Source organism: Phyllopteryx taeniolatus, chromosome 11 (genome assembly GCF_024500385.1).
Source record: "Phyllopteryx taeniolatus isolate TA_2022b chromosome 11, UOR_Ptae_1.2, whole genome shotgun sequence".
NCBI classification, from domain to species: Eukaryota; Metazoa; Chordata; class Actinopteri; order Syngnathiformes; family Syngnathidae; genus Phyllopteryx; species Phyllopteryx taeniolatus.
In genome coordinates this window covers 6,622,388-6,643,771 of record NC_084512.1, presented here as the reverse complement: position 1 = coordinate 6,643,771, position 21,384 = coordinate 6,622,388, and the positions used below count along the sequence as shown (strand labels likewise).

Sequence of the window (21,384 nt, the reverse complement as noted above, 5' to 3'; positions counted from 1 at the left end):
ATGGAAAGAAGGAATTATGAAAGGAGCATTAAAGAGGACATGCTAGGGCAAATTTATTTTTTATCGTCTTGTATATAAATAGTTGGGTCTCTGCAGAGCCTACCCATCAATCAAGTGTGAAATTAAACAATCAAGTTAATCTTGTAAAATCTTGTATTCTTAATCCTTGGGATATTTTGACAAAAGCATGTCATAGATATGTTAGTAAAACACCTGGGACTTGTTTTAAGTTGTAAAAATATACATACAGTATGTCTCCTTCGAGGAGTTCAAGTTCAGTGTTTGAATCTAATACCTTACCCATCCCCGTAGAACTTCGAAGACTGTCACCCCTAGTGACCACCAGTCTACCTCAAAGGCATAGCCCATCCCACCATTCAAGAAGGACTGAAAGATCTCTGGAGCTGAGAGGGAACAAAGACAGTGGACAGACAGTTCAGCTTTCTACAAATACACACAAGACACACATACTGTAAGAGTTTCTGAAGGGATGATGAAATCAGCAGACATGTGACTTTGGCACCTTTTGCTGCAGGCTCTAGTTGCACAAAGTGTTGCACTACGGTATTATTGTCACACACCTACTGTAATTCTGCTTATATTTAAGTGTAGAGTCTTAAATTGTAAATCCAACAGCTTGTATTCTGCTAATCATTAATGCCTGCATTGTCAGAACTCAGATCTCCATAATGACAAACATTTGTAAGGTCAGAGGTAATTGATTTGATTGGGGCTGAGGCCAGGTATCTTATCTGTACCAAGTACAGTGGAACCTTGGGTTACGAACGCCTCTGTTTACGAACAATACGGGTTACGTACAAATTTTTTGCAAAAAAATTACTTCTAGTTACGCATTATGTTTGGTTTGAGAAAGATCTTGGTATGGAAGAATGGTAGGATCTACTTTGGTTGTGCTTCTACTCGCGCTGCCTGACGATCATTGACTCTGTGCATAACGCTTGGATGTACGCTGAAAACTAGTTGTCTGCTCCGCGGCGTAAGACGGAAATCTGCTCTACGCGGAGGTTTCGCCTCAACATCATTGATCATCCAATCACAAATCTAATAGCGTTTGTGATTGATGTCGTAAAAAACAAAAGTCCAGAAATCATTTTATTTTCATCCCAAAAATACCATTTACAGTGTTCATGTTATTTATTGAATTGTAGCATCTCTTTAATTAAAACAACGAACAGTTAATGCTGGCGTAATCCCATCAAAATTGTTCTCTCCGGAGGAGTTTGCTCGGCGGAAGCTCCGCCTATACGCACATTGAGCCAGATGCGACCAGCAGTCGCCATATTATGAAACAGGAAAAGGTAAAAAAGTAAAAAGTAATCAAAAAGGAAACTGCTAAAGATAGTGTTTAGAAGCACTTTTCGTAGATGAGCAGAAATATAATTTTTTTGGCCATCAGAAAACCTTTATTAACAGTACAGGTGTCGTTTTATTCCTCCGTAGAGGCCTAGGCCTCTTACCTAGCCATTATGGGCTTCTCTTCTCACAAAAGTCAACTGATCAAAAATTGCTCTCTTCTCACAAATGCCAATTAACTAGAAGTTGTCATCTCCACACACAAAGGCTTACTGGCCAGAAATGGTCTTCTCAGAAAATCCCATCAACCAAGATTGTCTTCTCTTTTCATAAAAGCAAATTGGAAAGAAATTGGCTTCCCTACTCACAAATGTCCAGTTACGGAATATGAGCAGAAAGATCTGCGCTTTGTGCAACCGTCACTGACTGTGAATCACGCAATTAAACTAAGGTAGGCACTGTATCTTTGTTGGGGTTTTTATGCTCTTTTTTAGACTGACAAAAATGAAAAAGCGCTTGCTAGTGATAGCGTGAGCGAGGCAATAAAAAAAAAAGATCTAAAGAAATGTGCAGCAAATTGGCGAACAGAGCAATTAAGCTTTTAAACGACAATGGGACGTCCCACTTTCAGACTTTTTTTCTGAACAGAAAAAGAAGTTTCCCTGGATCGGTTTGTTAAGCCACAATCAACGAATTGGATTAGAATTAGAATTGAATTAGAAAAGAAACAGACAAAAGAAAAAACTCAATCAGAATTTCTCAATGCTATTGTGGAAGATGAATGAGCGGCTATAATCCACCTTCTCTTTCCCCTCCTTAGTTAATGAGCATTACATTTATTTTGTGTTTTATTTTTTTATAACTGTGTTTTCACTTATTTCTATACTGCACTATATTTATTTGTAACCACACACTGATAAAAAGGTAAGTACAATTTAATTTTGGGGCTTGAACTGATTAACTGCATTTTCATTCATTTCAATGAGAAAAAATACCTTAGTGTAAAAACATTTTGGGTTACAAATGGGGTCAAGTAACCAATTATGGACCTTTTTGTGCAATGCACAATCATGCTAGAACAGAAAAAGAGCCTCCCCCAAACTGTTCTCATGAAGTTGAAAACAGAGAAGTGTCCAAAATGTGTTTGAAATCTGAAGAATTAAGAGTTAGGGGATTTCAGGCCCAAACCCTGAAGGCTGTTTGCATTTCTCAAGTCAAAGTTGTATCCAAATTATACAAGGAAGCTGCAATGTTACCCATGTACGGCTTGGTTCCAGCTAAGGCCGTTGCTCGCTCTCCATCCTTTATTATTGTCGCTATGTTAAAGTCTGTCAGATGAGCATGGCCTGAGGGGAAACAACCAGACAAGCCTCATGTTAATTTTGAAATCATTTTGATATGCAAAATAACCAAAGGAGAAGGACATTAATCCTTCTTGTGGTTATGAGCACCACAGACATGTCTCATTCATCCAGGTCAGTTCATTCTCAGGGCACTGAATTGATCGCAACTGGACTGTTCTGGTCGTCTTAGAAGAGGTTTCGCCTCTCATCTGAGCAGGCTTCATCAGCTCATGCAACAAGACTTAGTTAGGACAGACTAATGGCTACCGGAACAGTCCAGTTGCGATAGATTCAATGCCCTGAGAGTGTCACGGATGTATGTAATTTTTTTCTAGACTCCTCTGACTTTGTTATAGATTGAATTACTAAAGAGCCAGCAGGTTCATTTGTGTATGCCTTTCTCCAACCTAGTCTATATGAGCACCACATTCCTCTGTGGTTAAGTCTAGAGTTGTGGTCAACACTCTTAGGTTTGGTTCCGGTTAAGCATTGAATTCGAACTTTGTAAAATTTTTATTTTAACGTTCCTATGCTACGTGTGCGTTTACTAAATTTAGCCAACAGGTGATGGTAAAATTAGCTCTAATAATGGCTTGATTACCACTACATGCATGCAGCGTGAGTTAGTGGTGTTGGTCAACTCTCGAGACAAGACCACCCACAAAAACACGGGTTGCGGAAGGCTTTAAAATGGTGTGCAAAGTTTCCTTTAATTCTTGATGTCAGAGTTAAAAGCTAATTATAGCAATAAAAAAACCTGCGAACAGTTTTAAATTGTGAAAAAAAAAATCATATTATTTTAACTGTTAAATGATAATACCCTCCGCATTAGTTCACTGGCTGTCACCTGCAATTATTTTCATTATTTAACGATCAACACACCTCTAATGTACTGTATTTAGACCACGAAGGAAGACTCTATAGCTAATAATTGGAATCAAGCAACCAAGCCAAATTGTTTCATAAAAGCAGATGACATCCTTACCTTGTTCATCCAAAAGAATGTTGTCTGGTTTGACATCTCTAGAGGAGACGAAGACAAATACAACAACAAAATAATTTATTCAGTGCATAAAGCCACTACTATGTCAGAAATGTATACTGTATGTCCATACAGTACTACAATATTGCACTGTTATTAATCCTGGTCTTGGTGTGGTAAACAGGGAACATTGAGATTAAATGTGTATAGGAATGATAAATTGTGTAAATGAAAACCTGTAGGAGGTGTTTCAAGGCCTATCGAAGTGTGAACTACATGTTGTTGCAACACGTTCAGTGCATATGTATGCGCATGACCATCAGACGATAACAGGGAGGAAGTTCTCCTTTTTCATAATTGAAACAATTCCAGAATGTATGAGAAGAATCCAGGGAGGCTCGTCCAGGTTAGTTAGCACATGCTCAATACGAGTCAACCAAACTACTGACATATTCAGCCACTTCATATTTTAGCAGTGATTAACACGGAGTTGGATGCCAAATAATGTATCCTACACACACTGGTACGGATAACGTAAGCATTTGTGGACCCAATACAACCTATGTTCTAAGAACCAAATGCTAATATTATCTGTCAAAAGAAAAACTGGAAGCGGGGCTGTCATAGTGCAGCACGCGGGAGGGGCATACATGCATATTCATAGGAGGGCTTCTAAAGAAAAGCTACACTAATGTCCAATGAATAAAATTCCCTCAACATGTACGGTATTTTGTAGCAAGCAAGAAACCTCTGCGTTTTTTTCTTTAACCAGAAATGCCCTGAATGAGGAACTCAAATGAGACAAGATGTTGGTGCACTAAAATCCTGATGGGGACTACACATGAGGGACTCAACCCTTTTCCTCCTTTACTAAAAGAACTAATATTGCCTCCTTGGGCATATCGGCAGCAGTTGACTGTTGCTAGGAGACCAGAGACCTTCTTCCTTCAGCTAGTGCAACAAAAATAATTGTATGGTATTTTCCTGTCAAAAACCTGCAGTGTGGAACAAAATCGAGTAGCTCAGGGTGACCGTGGTTTGGATTATGGCTCTGAGTGTAGACTGTGACAAAAACAGATGTGGATAACAATGGAAGGGATGAAATAAAGTAAAAGTATTTTCATGAACTGTCTCTATCGGCTCAGTTTACTCATAAGAACTGCCAGTCATGGTGCAAAAGGAAGAAACACAACAGTAAATCATATGCTGATGTAGAATTTCCTTCAAATGTGTATCAGGGCTCATCTGTAGTAAACACTTTCCTTGCATGTTCTGTACAGGCACACATCGCACACACTCACACGGTACACTGTAGCCCAAATTAGTGTTTTGAACAAGGTTCAAACTCTTTTTGGTGGTTCTAAATCTGGGTCTGCAGGGACCTAGCTCTTTCCTTGGCTGACAATTAACAGTGTGCTCAGCACATTTGAACAAAGGCTGCATACTGAATGCCCACCATGACTGCAGATGACAAATGGTTGACTCTTAGTCGAACACATTCACATTCACTGTTCAATGAAAATATATTTATACAAACAAAAATAAAGCATGGGAATTTACACATTGCCTGTCGCTTAATAGTGAATAACAACAGTGTTTCAGTTCATCAATTTGGACAGCTGTATAATCATTCTTACACAGAACAACTATTGATATAGTCTTACAATTAAATACGATTTTAAGATAAACATCAAAGTGGAACAATGGTTTTATATTGATATGAATCTGGTCAGTTGTGAGAACTGTGTTTTATTCTTAATCCACGGTTTCCCTCATAAACTTTAAACTGCCTCATCTAGATAAAATTATGACATGGAACGTACACCCAGAAAATTATTTGTGCGGCTCTAGGTGCATTATCACTTGACAGTTCCAATAGAAAAATCCCAGGCTCAGGTGACTGAGATAGCACGCTGTGTTCTCCACCTCTGTTGGTTGCTTAAAGCTGGGATTTGTTTAACTCCATGCCTGCCCACCTCAATTTCCCACTAGTTATTTTAAGTATTATCGCTCTCTTCATTCCACTGACATCCTATACCCTCCTGTCAACACATTGTTCCTGGCTGACATCTGTGAGGCTGCGGTTTTAGCAGAAAGCTAACGCATCAACAAAGGAAGTCACGATTACAGTAAATATTGATATTAAAGAATGTTCTGATGGACTCAACGAGGCCAAAAATCTGGTTCTTGCAGATGTAGTTAAAATAATAAAAATGAATGTATGTGCACAATGTGTGTCACAAAAAATGCAGCATGACAACTACGTACGTGAAAATAAAATCGGTTGACCTCATACCTGTGGATGATGTGCTGGCTTTGCAGGTAGTCTAGTGCAAGTGTCATCTCACAGAGGTAAAGCTTAACAGCATCCTCGCTGAAGGGGACACTCTGCTGCAGGTGGTAACGAAGGTCTCCTCCAAGTAGGAGGTCCACCACCATAAACATGTCCTCCTCATCTTGGAATGAGTACCTGGGGTGGGGTGTTTGGTTGCCAAAGGAGAAGGACACAGCATTAAGTCACAGCTGGGTTTTTAGAGGAAATGCAAGCTGCACACAAAAAAGGCACTAACTCACACCATGCACTGACATAACAACAACGCTTGTGCAAAGCTTGAACTGTTTATAAAGACACATTACTTTTTTTCTTTTTTTTTGAAACCCACAATGACAGAATGCTAGATGTGCATTTAACGTGGTTATGTTTGTATTTGTGGATGCATGCACCTTAGACTGCAGGCACAGAAAACTTGAGAGTGGTAGATAAACATTTCAATATACTTGTAACATTTCACTTATTTGAAGTGCTTGTTAAATTAAAGCTAGAATGGAGACCATCTTGGTTGAAGTGACTTAATTGGAAGCTGCTTTTGCTCCACAGTTGACAGTTTTGTTAATCAGGCTTACTTCACCATGCACATCAAATTAAAACACAGGCTCTCGGTGAGAGAGTGGGGATTTGAAATGCTTCATTCAATGATTTCTGCTCCATAAACTGACCAATCCATCAAGCACACGGGTAAAAAAAAAAAAAACTGTATACAACAAAATCCAATATCTCATCTTAGAAAAGTAAGCAGAATGTATTTTTTTCCCCAATTTGCAGAGGAGTGAGTAGTACATATTTCTAGTGTGTAATTTGCGTTTCTTTTAAAGACTTAAATTGTAAATTGTATTGTCGTTGCAACCATCTGCATATTTGCGGTATTCACATTCTAATGATACCTCTTCAGATTCAAGGCCCTGCATCTATGAACTGGGAAATCTGTGTTATCTTTTGTAGAGAGTGAAAATAAATCCAAGGACAAATACATGTTTTGGCCTCAAAGAAAAAATTATCAATTGAAGCACGGTTTGGTTTCTCTTCTGAAAGCTTTTGACTTGTCCTTGACTTTCATGCGATAGGACAGATAATGGGTGGTTTTGCTTTGTGTTGCTATTAAATAATTCAAAATTACATTTCCTCCTGCATACAAATGCTTGGCCAGTCTTTGTATGATACGTGAAGGAGAGCAGAACCAAAGATCATCTTTACTGTACCAAAGGCTCCATCCAGATGGCTGGCCCCAGGATACAGCATTCCTCACTGTCACCTTTTTATCACCTCGTGGTGACTAGCTGACTCACAGGAGACACTAGACAGGACAGCTTCCTCTGCTGTGGCACTCGTGATCTCATTGCCCCACATTCAATGAAGTTTTACTCCCACATCTACAGTAGCACATATTTGTTTGGAACGGCATGGAAAGAGAGTTATTACAAGTTGTTACAATGATCCTGAAGCAACTTCAGTCAAGAGCCACTGCATTGGGGGAAAAGAAACGTCCTCTACCGTATTTTCACGACCATAAGGCGCACTTAAAAGTCTTAAATTTTCTCCAAAATGGACGGGCCTTATGTTCCAACATCTATAAATGTTGTATGATGAGCGCTCCGCTTGACTTTTTTAAAAACAATTTTTGACTTTTTTTGAGCGCTTGACTGACTGGGAGCATTTCCTGCAGACACGCTGCTTATAGAGGAAAGGCGGACGTGGCTGTAGAGAGCATGCGGACGTCAAGGGGGAAGGGTGCGCGTGAAGGAGGACCCTAAAGCCACACCCCCAGTAGGTATATAGCACCGGTCAAGCCAGCCTCCACTCGTAAAGTAGAAATCAAGCCAGGCGCCCCTAATTTTGTTCATACTAGGCATTACGGTAATAGGTCACCAACTCGTGGCGAAAGCCACCTTCAAAATAAAAGCTTCCCAATAATACAGACGTCAATGCTATTTGGTTAAGGAATGCAACCTGCAAGGTTAATTTGAATCTTGAGATGCAATAAAAAATGAAGCTTATTAGTTTTCAGAGACTTTTTAAAAAAAATACAATATCAGATCTTTATCAAACCTCTTTTAGTGGAGTCCTTGGTGGTCTGTCACACAGATCTGGACTTGTCTTGCAATACCAATGGGATTATGTGGGGTCGCTTTGGCTCAGTAGGTACAACAGGTTCGAATCCCTGCTACGATTATCCGTCCGCATGTCGAAGTGTCCTTGGGCAAGACACTGAACCTTAATTTGCTCCCAGTGGGCCTGGCAGTGCCTTGCATGGCAGCAGTCGCCCATTGGTTTATGAATGTGTGTGTGAATGTGTGGCTATGTAAAGCGCTTTGAGCACTGTGATGATGTAGATAAAGTGCTATATAAGTGCAGTCAATTTACCATTTATTTTTCCTAAGATATCAAATAAACTACATTTTTTAAATGTATCTCAAGATTTAAATGAACTTTGCTGGTTGCATTCCTTAACCGAAGAGCACTGACGTCCGTAGTACTGGGAAGCTTTTATTTTGAAGGTGGCTTTCGCCGCGAGTTGGCGACCTATTACCGTAATGCCTAGTATGAACAAAATTAGGGGCGGCTGGCTTGATTGCTACTTTACGAGTGCAGGCTGGCTTGACCGCAGTCGAAAACTGCACCTTCGAAGAGACACGCTTACGAAACACAGTTTAAACTACAAGCTATCAGTTACGCAGAGGAACATGGGAATCGAGCAGCCCTGAGAGAATTCAAGATCAACCAAACCATGGTTCGCAAGTGGAGGAAGCAGGAAAACCAGCTTCGCCAAGTCAAGAAGACGAAGCTGAGTATCCGTGGAAAAAAAAGAAAAACAAAATGTGGAAACAAGGTGAGGTGGCACGAGTTGGAAGACCAACTCACGCAATGGATTAATGAACTCCAACGGCTGCCCATCGGTGTAAACAGGGCGTTCAAAGTGAAGTTGCGAGCGCCGTGGGAGTGATGGATGACAGATGGCGAACACAGCTTAACTAAGACGAGGAGGCAACGCCGGGCGAGTTACGCCACAATTTGTGAATGGATTGTGGATGCTTGGGCTAACGTGTCTGCTTGCACTGTTGTTCAAGCTTTTGTAAAAGCCGGCATCATTTCTGAGGAGCCGCACGGCAACGAGACTGACTCGAACCTGGCGTGTTTGATTGAGAACTTGCCCAACTGTTCATTTCGGATACAGAAGATGAGGACTTTGAGGGATTTGTGGATGAGGATTGATCAAAAAATAACGTGAGTAAATTGTTAAATACTTCAATAAAGTACAACCAAACTCACTTTTGCTCCCGCTGCCTTTTTAAAAACACCTTATGTTTTAAGCTAGCGTATGTTTTACCATGCCTGCGCCCAATACTACGGTGCGCCTAAAGTATGTGTTAAATACAGAAATAGACCCCGTAACTGAGACTGCGCCTTTCAATACGGTGCGCCCTATGGTTGTGAAAATACGGTATTTTAAATTTCAGAAAATTTCAGCAGTATCTCGTTATAAGAGATTCTGCTGACCCTGGGAAATTCTTGCACTTTTTAATTTAAAACAATGACAAGCAAAAGATTAACATTCTGGGAGCTATTTATTTAAGTTTTCATTTAACTTTGTAAGACATGCTGCTGAGCCTGGAAGCTCCCTGCACTTTTTGTTAGAATTTTAAAACAAAGATGTACAGTATTTTGTCTAATGATAAAAAAAAAAAAGTTAACGTGTCAAATCTTAAAAGCTGTTTAATAAACATACACTTAAAGGCATTTAAACAAAGTTGAGATTGGAGTTTGCATTATTCAAAATTTTAACGCCAATATTTGGCCTTTTACAGCATATTGTCAGCCTCCTTGACTACTAACAATCGGTATCGGCCCTGAAAAAGGGCTATCAGTCTATCGCTACACCTAATCACTACTGTAATGCGTTTTTATGTTTGCCCTGTTGCATGCAGTATTTAAATATAAGCAACATTTATGGAGTGGTATATTATCAAAACCCAAGACAAGTCAAAATCTTTGTGAAGGAGTGAATGCCTGGCAGCAATATAAAGTTGAGGGAGATCTGTCCAAAAATGGGGAGAGGACACTTGGAAAGGTCGGAACAGAATTGGGCTGCTCGTCTCAGCAACGAAAAGAGTAAGGTTATCTGGCTGGAAGGAGTACAGGGGCTGAAATAATCGGGCCATGGTGACAAATGAGCACAGGGAGGCAGGGAACAGGGAGATAGAAGATGAGAGGAAGAGAAGAACAGTTTTGAGGCAAAAAAAAAATAAAAATGTATGCTTCTGTTGGCTGTGTTAAGTCTGCAAATTGTAGGTGGCCTATATAAAGTTGACGTTGGGCTAGCTGGAAGTGACTGCATCACTCCATCTGCTCACGGTGCCTAAAAACGTACCACCAACTGTATACCTTCAGGTGCCCTGCTTTTACAAGGACTCTCCCCACTTATATTGCAATGACCCACAGATAGTTCTCTATAGGTAGTAGCACACAGGGTCACTTAACAAATCCTGTAAGTTATAGCTGTATACAGCATGAGGCACATCACTTTTTTATGCATTTTACATGGAAATATCAGCTTGTTATGAATTCTGACTGAGGGTGGAAAGGGTTACTTTGTTCCACAATCTCAAAAAGGACTTGTTTCACCCAAGCCTGAAATCAATATTCCTAATGGAGTCCGAGCAGGACCCAGCACATATATCCTCTCCACTCCTCTCGCTCAATGGGATTCTGATGAGAGGATGAATAACAAGAGAAGAAAAAGCCATCCTAACCTTCTTCACATTACCCATTTGAGTTAAAAAAAAAAAAAAACCTACATTTTAGGGCTTCCTGCAATTACACTTCTTACCCTTGCTGCTCGATCAATGTTTCAACAAAGCAAAGGCAGCATCCACTGGGCGATGGGGAGAACTACTGATGCTGTTTGAGTGATTTGCTGTTGTGTGTCATTTGTGGATATGACGCGTGTAGAACACAACAATCGGGTCGGGTGCAGTGTGAGCTGGGCGGTGGCCGAAGGCGGGGGCCTTGGCGATCCGATCCCCGGCAACAGAAGCTGGCTCTCGGGACGTGGAATGTCACCTCTCTGGCAGGGAAGGAGCCCGAGCTGGTGTGTGAGGTCGAGAAGTTCCGACTAGATATAGTCGGACTCGCCTCCACACACAGCTTGGGCTCTGGTACCAGTGCTCTCGAGAGGGGTTGGACTCTCTTCCACTCTGGAGTTGCCCACGGTGAGAGGCGCCGAGCAGGTGTGTGTATACTTATTGCCCCCCGGCTCGGCATCTGTACGTTGGAGTTCACCCCCGTGGACGAGAGGGAAGCCTCCCTCCGCCTTCGGGTGGGGGGACGGGTCCTGACTGTTGTTTGTGCCTATGCACGAAACAGCAGTTCAGAGTACCCACCCTTTTTGGAGTCCTCGGAGGGGGTGCTGGAGAGCGCTCCCGCTGGGGACTCCATTGTTCTGTTGGGGGACTTCAATGCTCACGTGGGCAATGACAGTGAGAACTGGAAGGGCGTGATTGGGAGGAACGGCCCGCCCGATCAGAACCCGAGCGGTGTTCTGTTATTGGACTTCTGTGCTCGTCACGGATTGTCCATAACGCACAGCATGTTCAAGCATAAAGGTGTCCACACGTGCACTTGGCACCAGCACACCCGAGGTCGCAGTTCGATGATCGACTTTGTGGTCGTGTCATCGGACTTGCGGCCGCATGTCTTGGACACTCGGGTGAAGAGAGGGGCGGAGCTGTCAACTGATCACCACCTGGTGGTGAGTTGGCTCCGATGGAGGGGGAAGATGCCGATCCGACATGGCAGGCCCAAACGTATTGTGAGGGTCTGCTGGAAACGTCTGGCAGAATCCCCTGTCAGAAGGAGTTTCAACTCCCACCTCCGACAGAACTTTGCTCATGTTCCGGGGGAGGCGGGGGACATCGAGTCCGAGTGGACCATGTTCCACGCCTCCATTGCTGAGGCGGCCGACCGGAGCTGTGGCCGTAAGGTGGTCGGTGCCTGACGTGGCGGCAATCCCCGAACCCGTTGGTGTCGATGCCGTCAAGCTGAAGAAGGAGTCCTATTGGGCCTTTTTGGCCTGTGGGACTCCTGAGGCAGCTGATGGGTACCGGCTGGCCAAGCGGAATGCAGCTCTGGTGGTCGCTGAAGCAAAAACTCGGGTATGGTAGGAGTTCGGTGAGGCCATGGAGAAAGACTTCCGGACGGCTTCGAGGAAATTCTGGTCCACCATCCGACGTCTCAGGAGAGGATAGCAGTGCACCATCAACACTGTGTATAGTGGGGATGGGGCGCTGCTGACCTCGACTCGGGACGTTGTGAGTCGGTGGGGAGAATACTTCGAAGACCTCCTCAATTCCACCGACACGCCTTCCCATGAGGAAGCAGAGTGTGGGTTCTCTGAGGCGGACTCTCCTATCTCTGTGTTTGAGGTCACCGAGGTAGTTAAAAAGCTCCTTGGTGGCAGGGGCCCCGGGGGTGGATGAGATTCGCCCGGAGTTCCTAAAGGCTCTGGATGTTGTGTGGCTGTCCTGGTTGACACGCCTCTGCAACATCGCGTGGACATCGGGGACAGTGCCTCTGGATTGGCAGACTGGGGTGGTGGTCCCCCTTTTTAAGAAGTGTGTTCCAACTACAGGGGGATCACACTGCTCAGCCTCCCTGGTTAGGTCTATTCAGGGGTGCTGGAGAGGAGGGTCCGTCGGGAAGTCGAATCTCAGATTCAGGAGGAGCAGTGTGGTTTTCGTCCTGGCCGTGGAACAGTGGACCAGCTTTACACCCTCGGCAGGATCCTCGAGGGTGGATGGGAGTTCGCCCAACCAGTCTACATGTGTTTTGTGGACTTGGAGAAGGCGTTCGACCTTGTCCCTCGGGGAGTCCTGTGGAGGGTGCTTCGGGAGTATGGGGTACCGAACCCCCTGATACAGGCTGTTCGGTCCCGTACGACCGGAGTCAGAGTTTGGTCCGCATATCCGGCAGGAAGTGTGGACTCATTCCCGGTGAGGGTTGGACTCCGCCAAGGCTGGCCTTTGTCGCCGATTCTGTTCATAACTTTTATGGACAGAATTTCTAGGCGCAGCCAAGGCGTAGAGGGGGTCCGGTTTGGTGGCCTCAGTATTGCATCTCTGCTTTTTGCTGATGATGTGGTTCTGTTGGCTTCATCAAGCCGTGAGCTCCAACTCTCACTGGAGCAGTTCTCAGCCGAATGTGATGCGGCTGGGATGAGAATCAGCACCTCCAAATCTGAGACCATGGTCCTCAGTCGGAAAAGGGTGGCATGCCCTCTCCAGGTCGGGGATGAGATCCTGCCCCAAGTGGAGGAGTTCAAGTATCTTGGGGTCTTGTTCACGAGTGAGGGAAGAATGGAACGGGAGATCGACCGGCGGATCGGTGCAGCGTCTGCAGTGATGCGGACTTTGTATCGGTCTGTTGTGGTAAAGAAGGAGCTAAGCCGAAAGGCGAAGCTCTCAATTTACCGGTCGATCTTCGTTCCTACCCTCACCTATGGTCATGAGCTGTGGGTCGTGACCGAAAGAACAAGATCAAGAACAAGCGGCCGAAATGAGTTTCCTCCGCAGGGTGTCCGGGCTCTCCCTTAGAGATAGGGTGAGAAGCTCGGTCATCCGGGAGGATCTCAGAGTAGAGCCGCTGCTCCTCCGCATTGAGAGGAGCCAGATGAGGTGGCTGGGGCATCTGATTCGGATGCCTCCCGGACGCCTCCCTGGTGAGGTGTTCCGGGCACGTCCCACCGGGAGGAGACCCCGGGGACGACCCAGGACACGCTGGAGAGACTACGTCCTTCGGCTGGCCTGGGAACGCCTCGGGATCCCCCGGGAAGAGCTGGATGAAGTGGCTGGGGAGAGGGAAGTCTGGGCGTCCCTGCTAAAGCTACTGCCCCCACGACCCGACCCGGATAAGCGGTAGAAAATGGATGGATGGATGGATAGAATACAACATTCAATCTTCCCCCTTCCAAGGAAATCCTTTCAATGTTACTTTGACTCCTGCACACAGTCATGCAGTGAGGGACTGGCCGTAGCAATTAAAGTGGACCGTAAACGTGACATCAGCCCTGCTTAAGGCAGCCTTTACCCGGCTGATGGGATTCACCGTGTAGCCTTTTAATGGTTTTGCTCGGACGCTGCAGATAACAGTACAAAAGCCCACCAGATTTCAGGATGTCTCAATTAAAGTCAGAGTTAACTGTACGTGTGTGGGTTAAGGATGGCGGAAACCCCTACAAATCCTATTTCGTCTGAATATATCCTATTTCCAAAATACGTTCCCAGCACTGGCTTCAGCAACCCTCCTGTTTTCCCTTCTCCACTACAGGAGGAATCATTATTCCCTGTGACAGCTGTTTGGTGTATTCCTGCCTTCACAGTGACTACGGCTGTGTATTTGGCTCCCTCCTGGAATGGTCTCAAGAAAAGCACTTCTAAAACAACATCAAAGCTGGTGTTCCTCACATGTTTGCTTATGAGAATAGAGAGAACCCCAAGTCCCCAGCGGCTCTATTGCACATCCATTAACAATTACTGGCCTGCCCAATTGCTAAGCAAGAGAAATTACAACACTAAAGGGGTACGTCTATGAACATGAAATCTGTCAGATCTATAGGATTTCACTTTTACATTTGATGAATTCATTAAATTCCAAGCAGTTATAAAATAAAGGAGATGGCTTCATAAGTCCTGTCTCATTACCTGTATGCTGTCAAGCAGCAACTGACGAAAGCAGATTAAATGCAATGCAGACTAAACTACAATGGCATACATAATAAAATACATTTCATACATAATAAAGTGTCTTTATTAAAACTGGGGCAGAAATAACTAAATTAAAAAGTGTAACTGCCAAAATTCAGTGCCTGTGAATGCTAACAATATACTAATGTACCGTAATGTATCACGCGCACCCATGTATAATGTGCACCCCCAAAGTTGACCTAAAAATTCTGGAAAACCCTTTTACCTATGTATAATGCATTTTTACAATGCATGATTTTGCTTTTACCCATATGATCAAAAGATGAAGTATTATCTGTATTTTGTTTGTTTTTTTCAAAGAATTATTCTGAAGTTAATCACTTTATTTGAACACACAATACTTTCTTTTTATTTACTTGCTCTTATTTTGAAATTCACAGCTTTACTTTTATTTATTAAATGAGAAAACACACAGTTGTGCTCATATGTTTGATTACCCAGGCAGAATTTGTAAGATGTGTACAATTCTTTGAAGAAAACATGAAGGACCAGACGAAAGACATTTAATTTTATTTTAATGGGATTCAAATTAAACTGTCAAGCATTTCAGAAAAGCATTATCATTAAACAAAACATAACCATAAAGAAATTAATGATGGTTGTTGTTCAGTCATCAGACGTATTTAAAAAAAAAACAAAAAAACAATATTTCACAAATTCTGCCTGGGTATGTAAACTTATGAGCACAATTGTTCATATATGCAGTCATATGTACCCCTGTCATATTGGAATTAAAGTTTTGTCTTCACCTTTTTCATAACCTCTAGGTGGCATACTAGAATGAAAGTGTACAACTTTTTCCTAACCTCTCGGGGGCGGTGGCATGAATCTGAGTGTGAATGGTTGTTTGTTTATAGGTGCTCTCCAATTGGCTGGCGACCAGCATGCCCGCGACCCAAGTGAGGACAAGCGGTATGGAAAATGGACCATTCGCATTCACATTCACACCTACGGCCAATTTAGAGTCTTCAATCAACCTACCACGCATGTTTTTGGTATGTCGGAGGAAACCGGAATACCCAGAGAAAACCCACGCAGGCACAGGGAGAACATGCAAACTCCACACAGGCGAGGCCGGATTTGAACGCAGGTCCTCAGAACTGTGAGGCAGATGTGCTAACCAGTCGCCCACTGTGCCGCGGCTGGGGCATCATGGTTTCAAAATGAGACAATAAATGTAAAGGTGTTAATTTTCATATTGGATGTAATGTAGTTTGTGAGCTGCTAAATATTCTGAAGTATTTTAAGTAGTTTGTGAGCTGCTACATATTCTGTAAGTATTTTTAAAAAAATCTATCTGCAGCAGTAGGTGTAAGCAGAGCACCACGGGGCACATGGCAAACTAGAACATGCCTTTGGCAATGAAACATTCGTGATGGGAATTGAACTATAAACATATACACAAGCGTAATACTGTACACTGATTAAAATCTAATGCAGTGGGTTCTCAAGATGGCTACAACCTCTCACAATTAGACTAAATGATTTGTCTCCGCACATCTAGTCACCAACAGCACAGTATGAGGCCATCATGCATGATGTGTGAGAGAAAATATTTTGCTTTGAGTGTCTGGAAAAGATGGATGCACGCAATATCATGCTACCAATTACAGAAGAGTTAAGTGCTTTGTGCAATATGCCATGAATGGCGTGCTAGGTCCCCAATTACATTTGGGAATGTGTCCCACTCAGAGATGAACGTTGAATAATGAAAGCAGGCGCCACTCACTGACTTACCCAACTCGAGGGAGAGCTTAGGGCAATTCAAAGCAGAGTAATTATAAATTGCGTGTATGCATGCTTCCTAAATCCAAAATATCTTGTGTAAATTATTATTATTATATATAAGTTAATACTAGTGATTTTTGCAAATAATTTGGAAAACCTTTCTTCCTCTTTGTGCCAAATGAAGTGCTTGCAATACCAGGTGCAAAATATCCACAAAGAATGAATCTATTTGAGGCTTCAGATCAAACATGCACCCCATGAGAGTTTCTTTTGGCTGGACATACATGCAAACAACAGACAAAGCATTGCATTCTACATTGAAAGTGTAAAAACATGAGATAGTCACCAGAGATTTACTAAAAAAACATGTTCAATTTCCTGTAGAATCTCAAGCTCCCTAAAGACGTTTCGGACCTCATCTCTTTCTATACATTGTTGTTTGTTCATGTACTTCATGGCGTACATCTTCTCTGTGTCCCTCTTTTGAACGATGCATACCTGCAGTATAAGTGACAGAATGGAAGGAGGGAGGGGGGGGGGAGAAAGACAGAGAGAGAAAGAACCAAAATAAATGGTAAGTAATCAATTCAAAGCACAATAACAGAACATACAGTATCTGACCCAGAGGTAGAAAGAATTACCTACATATGCCTGCTGGGATGTCAAAGACAAATGTTTATGCTCACGAAAATGGACCTAACAGCAACCTCAGAGACACCACCATCAGTCTTTCAAAATGAACGCTGCACTCCAGACTGATGATGGGAAGTAAGAAAGTTCCCAATTGGAGTGATCCAGTCAAATGTAAACAATAACACAAACTGAAAAGTGAGAACCTCAATAAGGGTGTCATTTAGCAATTTATGATGCGGATATGACTATATATTGATTATAATGACACATTAATTTCCACAGAGAATGGGTCGTGACAAAGAGTGATATCTAGCATTACCTATACAGAAAAATCCAGTTTATATTTTATAATGGGGAAACATTCCATACTTACCCATAATAGGTAAAAAAAAGTATGCGACAGAGATGGCATATAGAAAAATATTGTATATATACAGACCCTTTCCAAAAATTTTGAATATCATGGAAAGGTTTATTTATTTCCATAATTCCATTCAAAAAGTTAAACTTTCACATATTTTAGTTTCAGGGCCCGCAATTTAAACAATTTCAAGTATTTAGTTGTTTATTTTAACATAATTTGGGCTTCCAGCTCATAAAACCCACAAAATTAGAAATTTAAAAAAAATAGAATACTGTGAAGAAATCACCATTTACCAGTTTTTGTAGAAAAAAAATGTAATCATTAAATCAATGAAAATATGGTACTTTCAAAAATATATGTTAATCTTCAATACTTGGTTTGGAATCCTTTTACTTTAATCACTGCCTCGATGCGCCGTGGCATTGAGGCAATCAGCCTGTGAGTTATGGAAGCTCAGATTTCCTTAATGCTTGCTGTCAGTTCTTATTTGTTTTTGGGTCTGGTACCCCTCATTTTCCTCTTGATAATACCCCATAGATTGTCAATGGGGTTTAGATCCGGCGAGTTGGCTGGCCAGTCAAGCACTGTGAAGGCATGGGCATCAAACCAGGTTTTGGAGCTTCTGGGGACATGGGCAAGGGCCAGGTCCTGCTGGAAGATGAAATTTGAAAATTTCTCCATACAAGTCCTCAGCAGAAGGAATCATGAAGTCCTCTAAAACCTTCTGGTAGACTTTTGCGGTGACCTTGGATTTAAGAAAGCAGTTTACCAACACGTGCACTGGACATTGCACCCCAAATCATGACTGACTGTGAATATTTAACACTGGACCTCAAGCAGCTTGGCTTCTGTTCTTTCATCCGTCTTCCTCCAAACCCTTGCACCTTGATACCCGAATGAAAGGCACACTTTACTTTCATCGGGAAAGAGGACCTTGCACCACTGGCCAACAGTCCAGTCCTTCTTCTCCTTGGCCCAGTTGAGATGCATCCTACGTTTGCTCAGGTTCAGAAGTGACTTGAGCCGAGGAACCCGACAGTTGTAGCCCATCTCCCGGATGCGTCTGAATGTGGTGGTTTTTGAAGCTGTGACTCCAGCCTCATTACACTCTTTCTGGATCTGTACTGGATTCTTGAATCTTCTCTGTCTGATAATCCGCCGAAGCCCACGATCATCTCTTTTGCTAGTGCATCTTCTCCTGCCACATTTTGTCCTTCCATTGATATGCTTGGACACAGCACTCTGTGAACAGCCAGCCTCCTTAGCTATGAACTTTTGTGGCTTACCCATCCTATGGAGGGTATCAATGATGGTTTCAGGCCAGTCTGCAGTCTTCCCATATTGAACCCAATTGAGATAATTGAACCAAACTGAAGCAATTTAATGACACCTGGGGAAACCTGTGCAGGTGGTTTGAGTTTAGGAGGTGATTAGTGTGTGAGATTCAGCTGAAAGTGCTGTACATTCACAAACAACATCAAACATAAAAACCAAATACTAATAACAATTAATAATAATTAAATTTTTTAATAGTTAAAAAAATATAACCTGTAAAAACATCAAAACAGTCAGTGATATTGATTCTGCAACGCCTCCACTGTGTCTTTGTGTCATGTTTGTCACTTGCCACCAGCAGCCTGTTTGTGTTCTCAAGGTGTAAGAAGTTGTGGTCAGACTCCCCAGAGCAAGTTATTTAGATGAGCTAGAGAAACATGATTGAAGTCTCCCCACTAACCACTATTTGGGCGCTGTGATGCGGAAATTGTAATCAGGTGGTCACAGTGGGCATGACATCACTCGGCTTGGCTCCAGCTGAGGGTTGAATGTAACAAAGAAATGCAGTTTTCTACCAGCTGTTAGTTCGACTTGGCGAGTAACCTCACATTCCCCATTGTGATCAATGGAAATAAAAGGTTCAAATTGCCTCTTTCATTCAGTCCTCGCTCTCACTTTACTTCACTTTAGCGCCAGCTCTTGTCTCTATCCATATCGTTGCTGAGATACATTCTTCGCCGAGGGGATGCCAGCCAGCTCAATGTTTGAGGCAAAAAGGCAGTAGCTCCTCAGGTGTAGGTGAAGCCTCGCAAACAAGAGGTGGGCGTCGAAATTCTCATTCATCTTAACATTAACATCTTACCCAAAAAAACAGGAAATGGGGGGGGCGGACATTTACATCTTCCAAAAAAGTAAACGGAGGCAAATATTAATAGATTAAGAGACAGTGAGTGGGAGTTGGTATAATATGCTTCTGACTCAGCACCTGAAAGTCCAACTTCTCGTGGTGTATTGTTAAAAACTGTATACAATTTAAAAAATATATATCTTAAACAAAAAGTGATATCTCAGAGGAACACTGTAATTGAAGTCTTCATGGGTTGAATAATTGTGTGAGTTCAGATTTCTTTATCATTGTAAAAGTCAGAACACTTACTGTATCTGCCTTAAATTCGGGAGTCAGATCTCTGACTTTAAACAGAACTCCAGGACACTTTTCCTGGTTGTAAATTTCGGACTTCACAGATTTTGTGGAACGCACCATTACCACCATCGTTCTTCAGCCAGTCCCGTGGTCCTGCGGGTATGAATCTTTTAAAGACTCGGTGATCGTACTCTCAGTGCTGTGCTTGCTGTATATTTCAAAGTTTTCATGGATCTGACAATAATAATCTTGGTTTAACGATAAGGTATAGAGTCAGAGTTCAACTCTGACAGTTAACAGTCTTCCGCTGCAAAAAAACAAAAACAAAGATCACTTAATGATGTGTGGAGTATTTGACCTTGAAATACAGAATTGCAAGTTGAAGTTGTAAACCCTCCATAAAACATTTTATCAGTCTGTTTTTTTTTTTTTTTAAGAGTCAGGAGGCCAACAGACATAACTGCAATAGAAAATGTGATGTTTCACAGACAAAATAATTTTATACATTATAAATATATTAACTGTTTTACTCTAGGTTTACGTCTGATAATAAAAACATGCATTTACATTTTAGCTATATTATCTACACGAGAGTGGTGCTGTAAAGTGGACACATCGATATAGTACAAATTGTAAATGTTGCTTACTTGTACTTTAAATAAAAATCTCTACTGCACTTAAATGCCTCATTAGTTTGAGGCATCTGTAGTTTTCTTTAAAGTGACGTTTCTTTAAAACCCTCAGGATTACAACACACAGCTCCACGCCATCCCTGAGAGCAAAATGATCATTGCAGTCATCACAGACCCAGTTTCTCAATGCTCTAAGCAAGGCCATCTGCACAGCACCGTGCTCGAGGGGAGTCTAAATAAACCCCTTCAAATCCTGCAAACCAAATGTTGAAGGTTCTTCCTCTTTATTGGTTACAAACAAATACAACCTCTTAACAAGACCTATGCTATAAGCCATATATGTTAAAAATCATCCATGCCTGTGTCAAGTACTTGGTTGAACAACATTCCAACTTACAGACGCACTCTGGCATTTCACTGGGTCAGGAACTATTTTTAACATCTTCGTAGCTCAAGTAGTATACCATTCAAGGCAAGGATTATGTAACTATTGTGAAAGTTATTCTTACCTTCACTCAAGAGTACAATATAAACTACATTTATTTCACAGTACAAATACAAATAACAAATGTGACAAATATATAGCACTGAGTGAGTAAAAAAAAAAAAAAAAAAAACAAGTTTGAAAAATATGACATACAACCCCAATTCCAATAAAGTTGGGACGTTGTGTTAAAAATAAATAAAAATAGAATACAATGATTTGCAAATCATGTTCAACCTATATTCAATTGAATACACTACAAAGACATATTTAATGTTCAAACTGATAAACTTGTTTTTTACCAAATAATCTTTAATTTAGAATTTTATGGCTGCAACACATTCCAAAAAGCTGGGACAGGTGGCATAAAAGACTGAGAAAGTTTAGGAAT

At 42.1% G+C, this 21,384-nt stretch overlaps 1 protein-coding gene across 3 annotated transcripts in view; it reads right to left on the bottom strand.

Annotated features, from left to right (window-relative positions):
- The window catches only part of LOC133485473 (serine/threonine-protein kinase 32C-like), a 98,505-nt gene that overhangs the window by 14,022 nt on the left and 63,099 nt on the right, over window positions 1-21,384 (bottom strand). For 2 of the 3 annotated variants that reach the window (XM_061789200.1, XM_061789198.1), the window contains exons 3-7: window positions 16,808-16,959; window positions 5,936-6,109; window positions 3,643-3,680; window positions 2,571-2,660; window positions 301-404 (exon numbers count right to left, since the gene is read on the bottom strand). In XM_061789200.1, the coding sequence (XP_061645184.1) occupies window positions 301-404; window positions 2,571-2,660; window positions 3,643-3,680; window positions 5,936-6,109; window positions 16,808-16,959 (558 nt within the window). The remainder of the gene's footprint in view (window positions 1-300; window positions 405-2,570; window positions 2,661-3,642; window positions 3,681-5,935; window positions 6,110-16,807; window positions 16,960-21,384) is intronic. The other variant, XM_061789199.1, reaches the window with a different exon arrangement.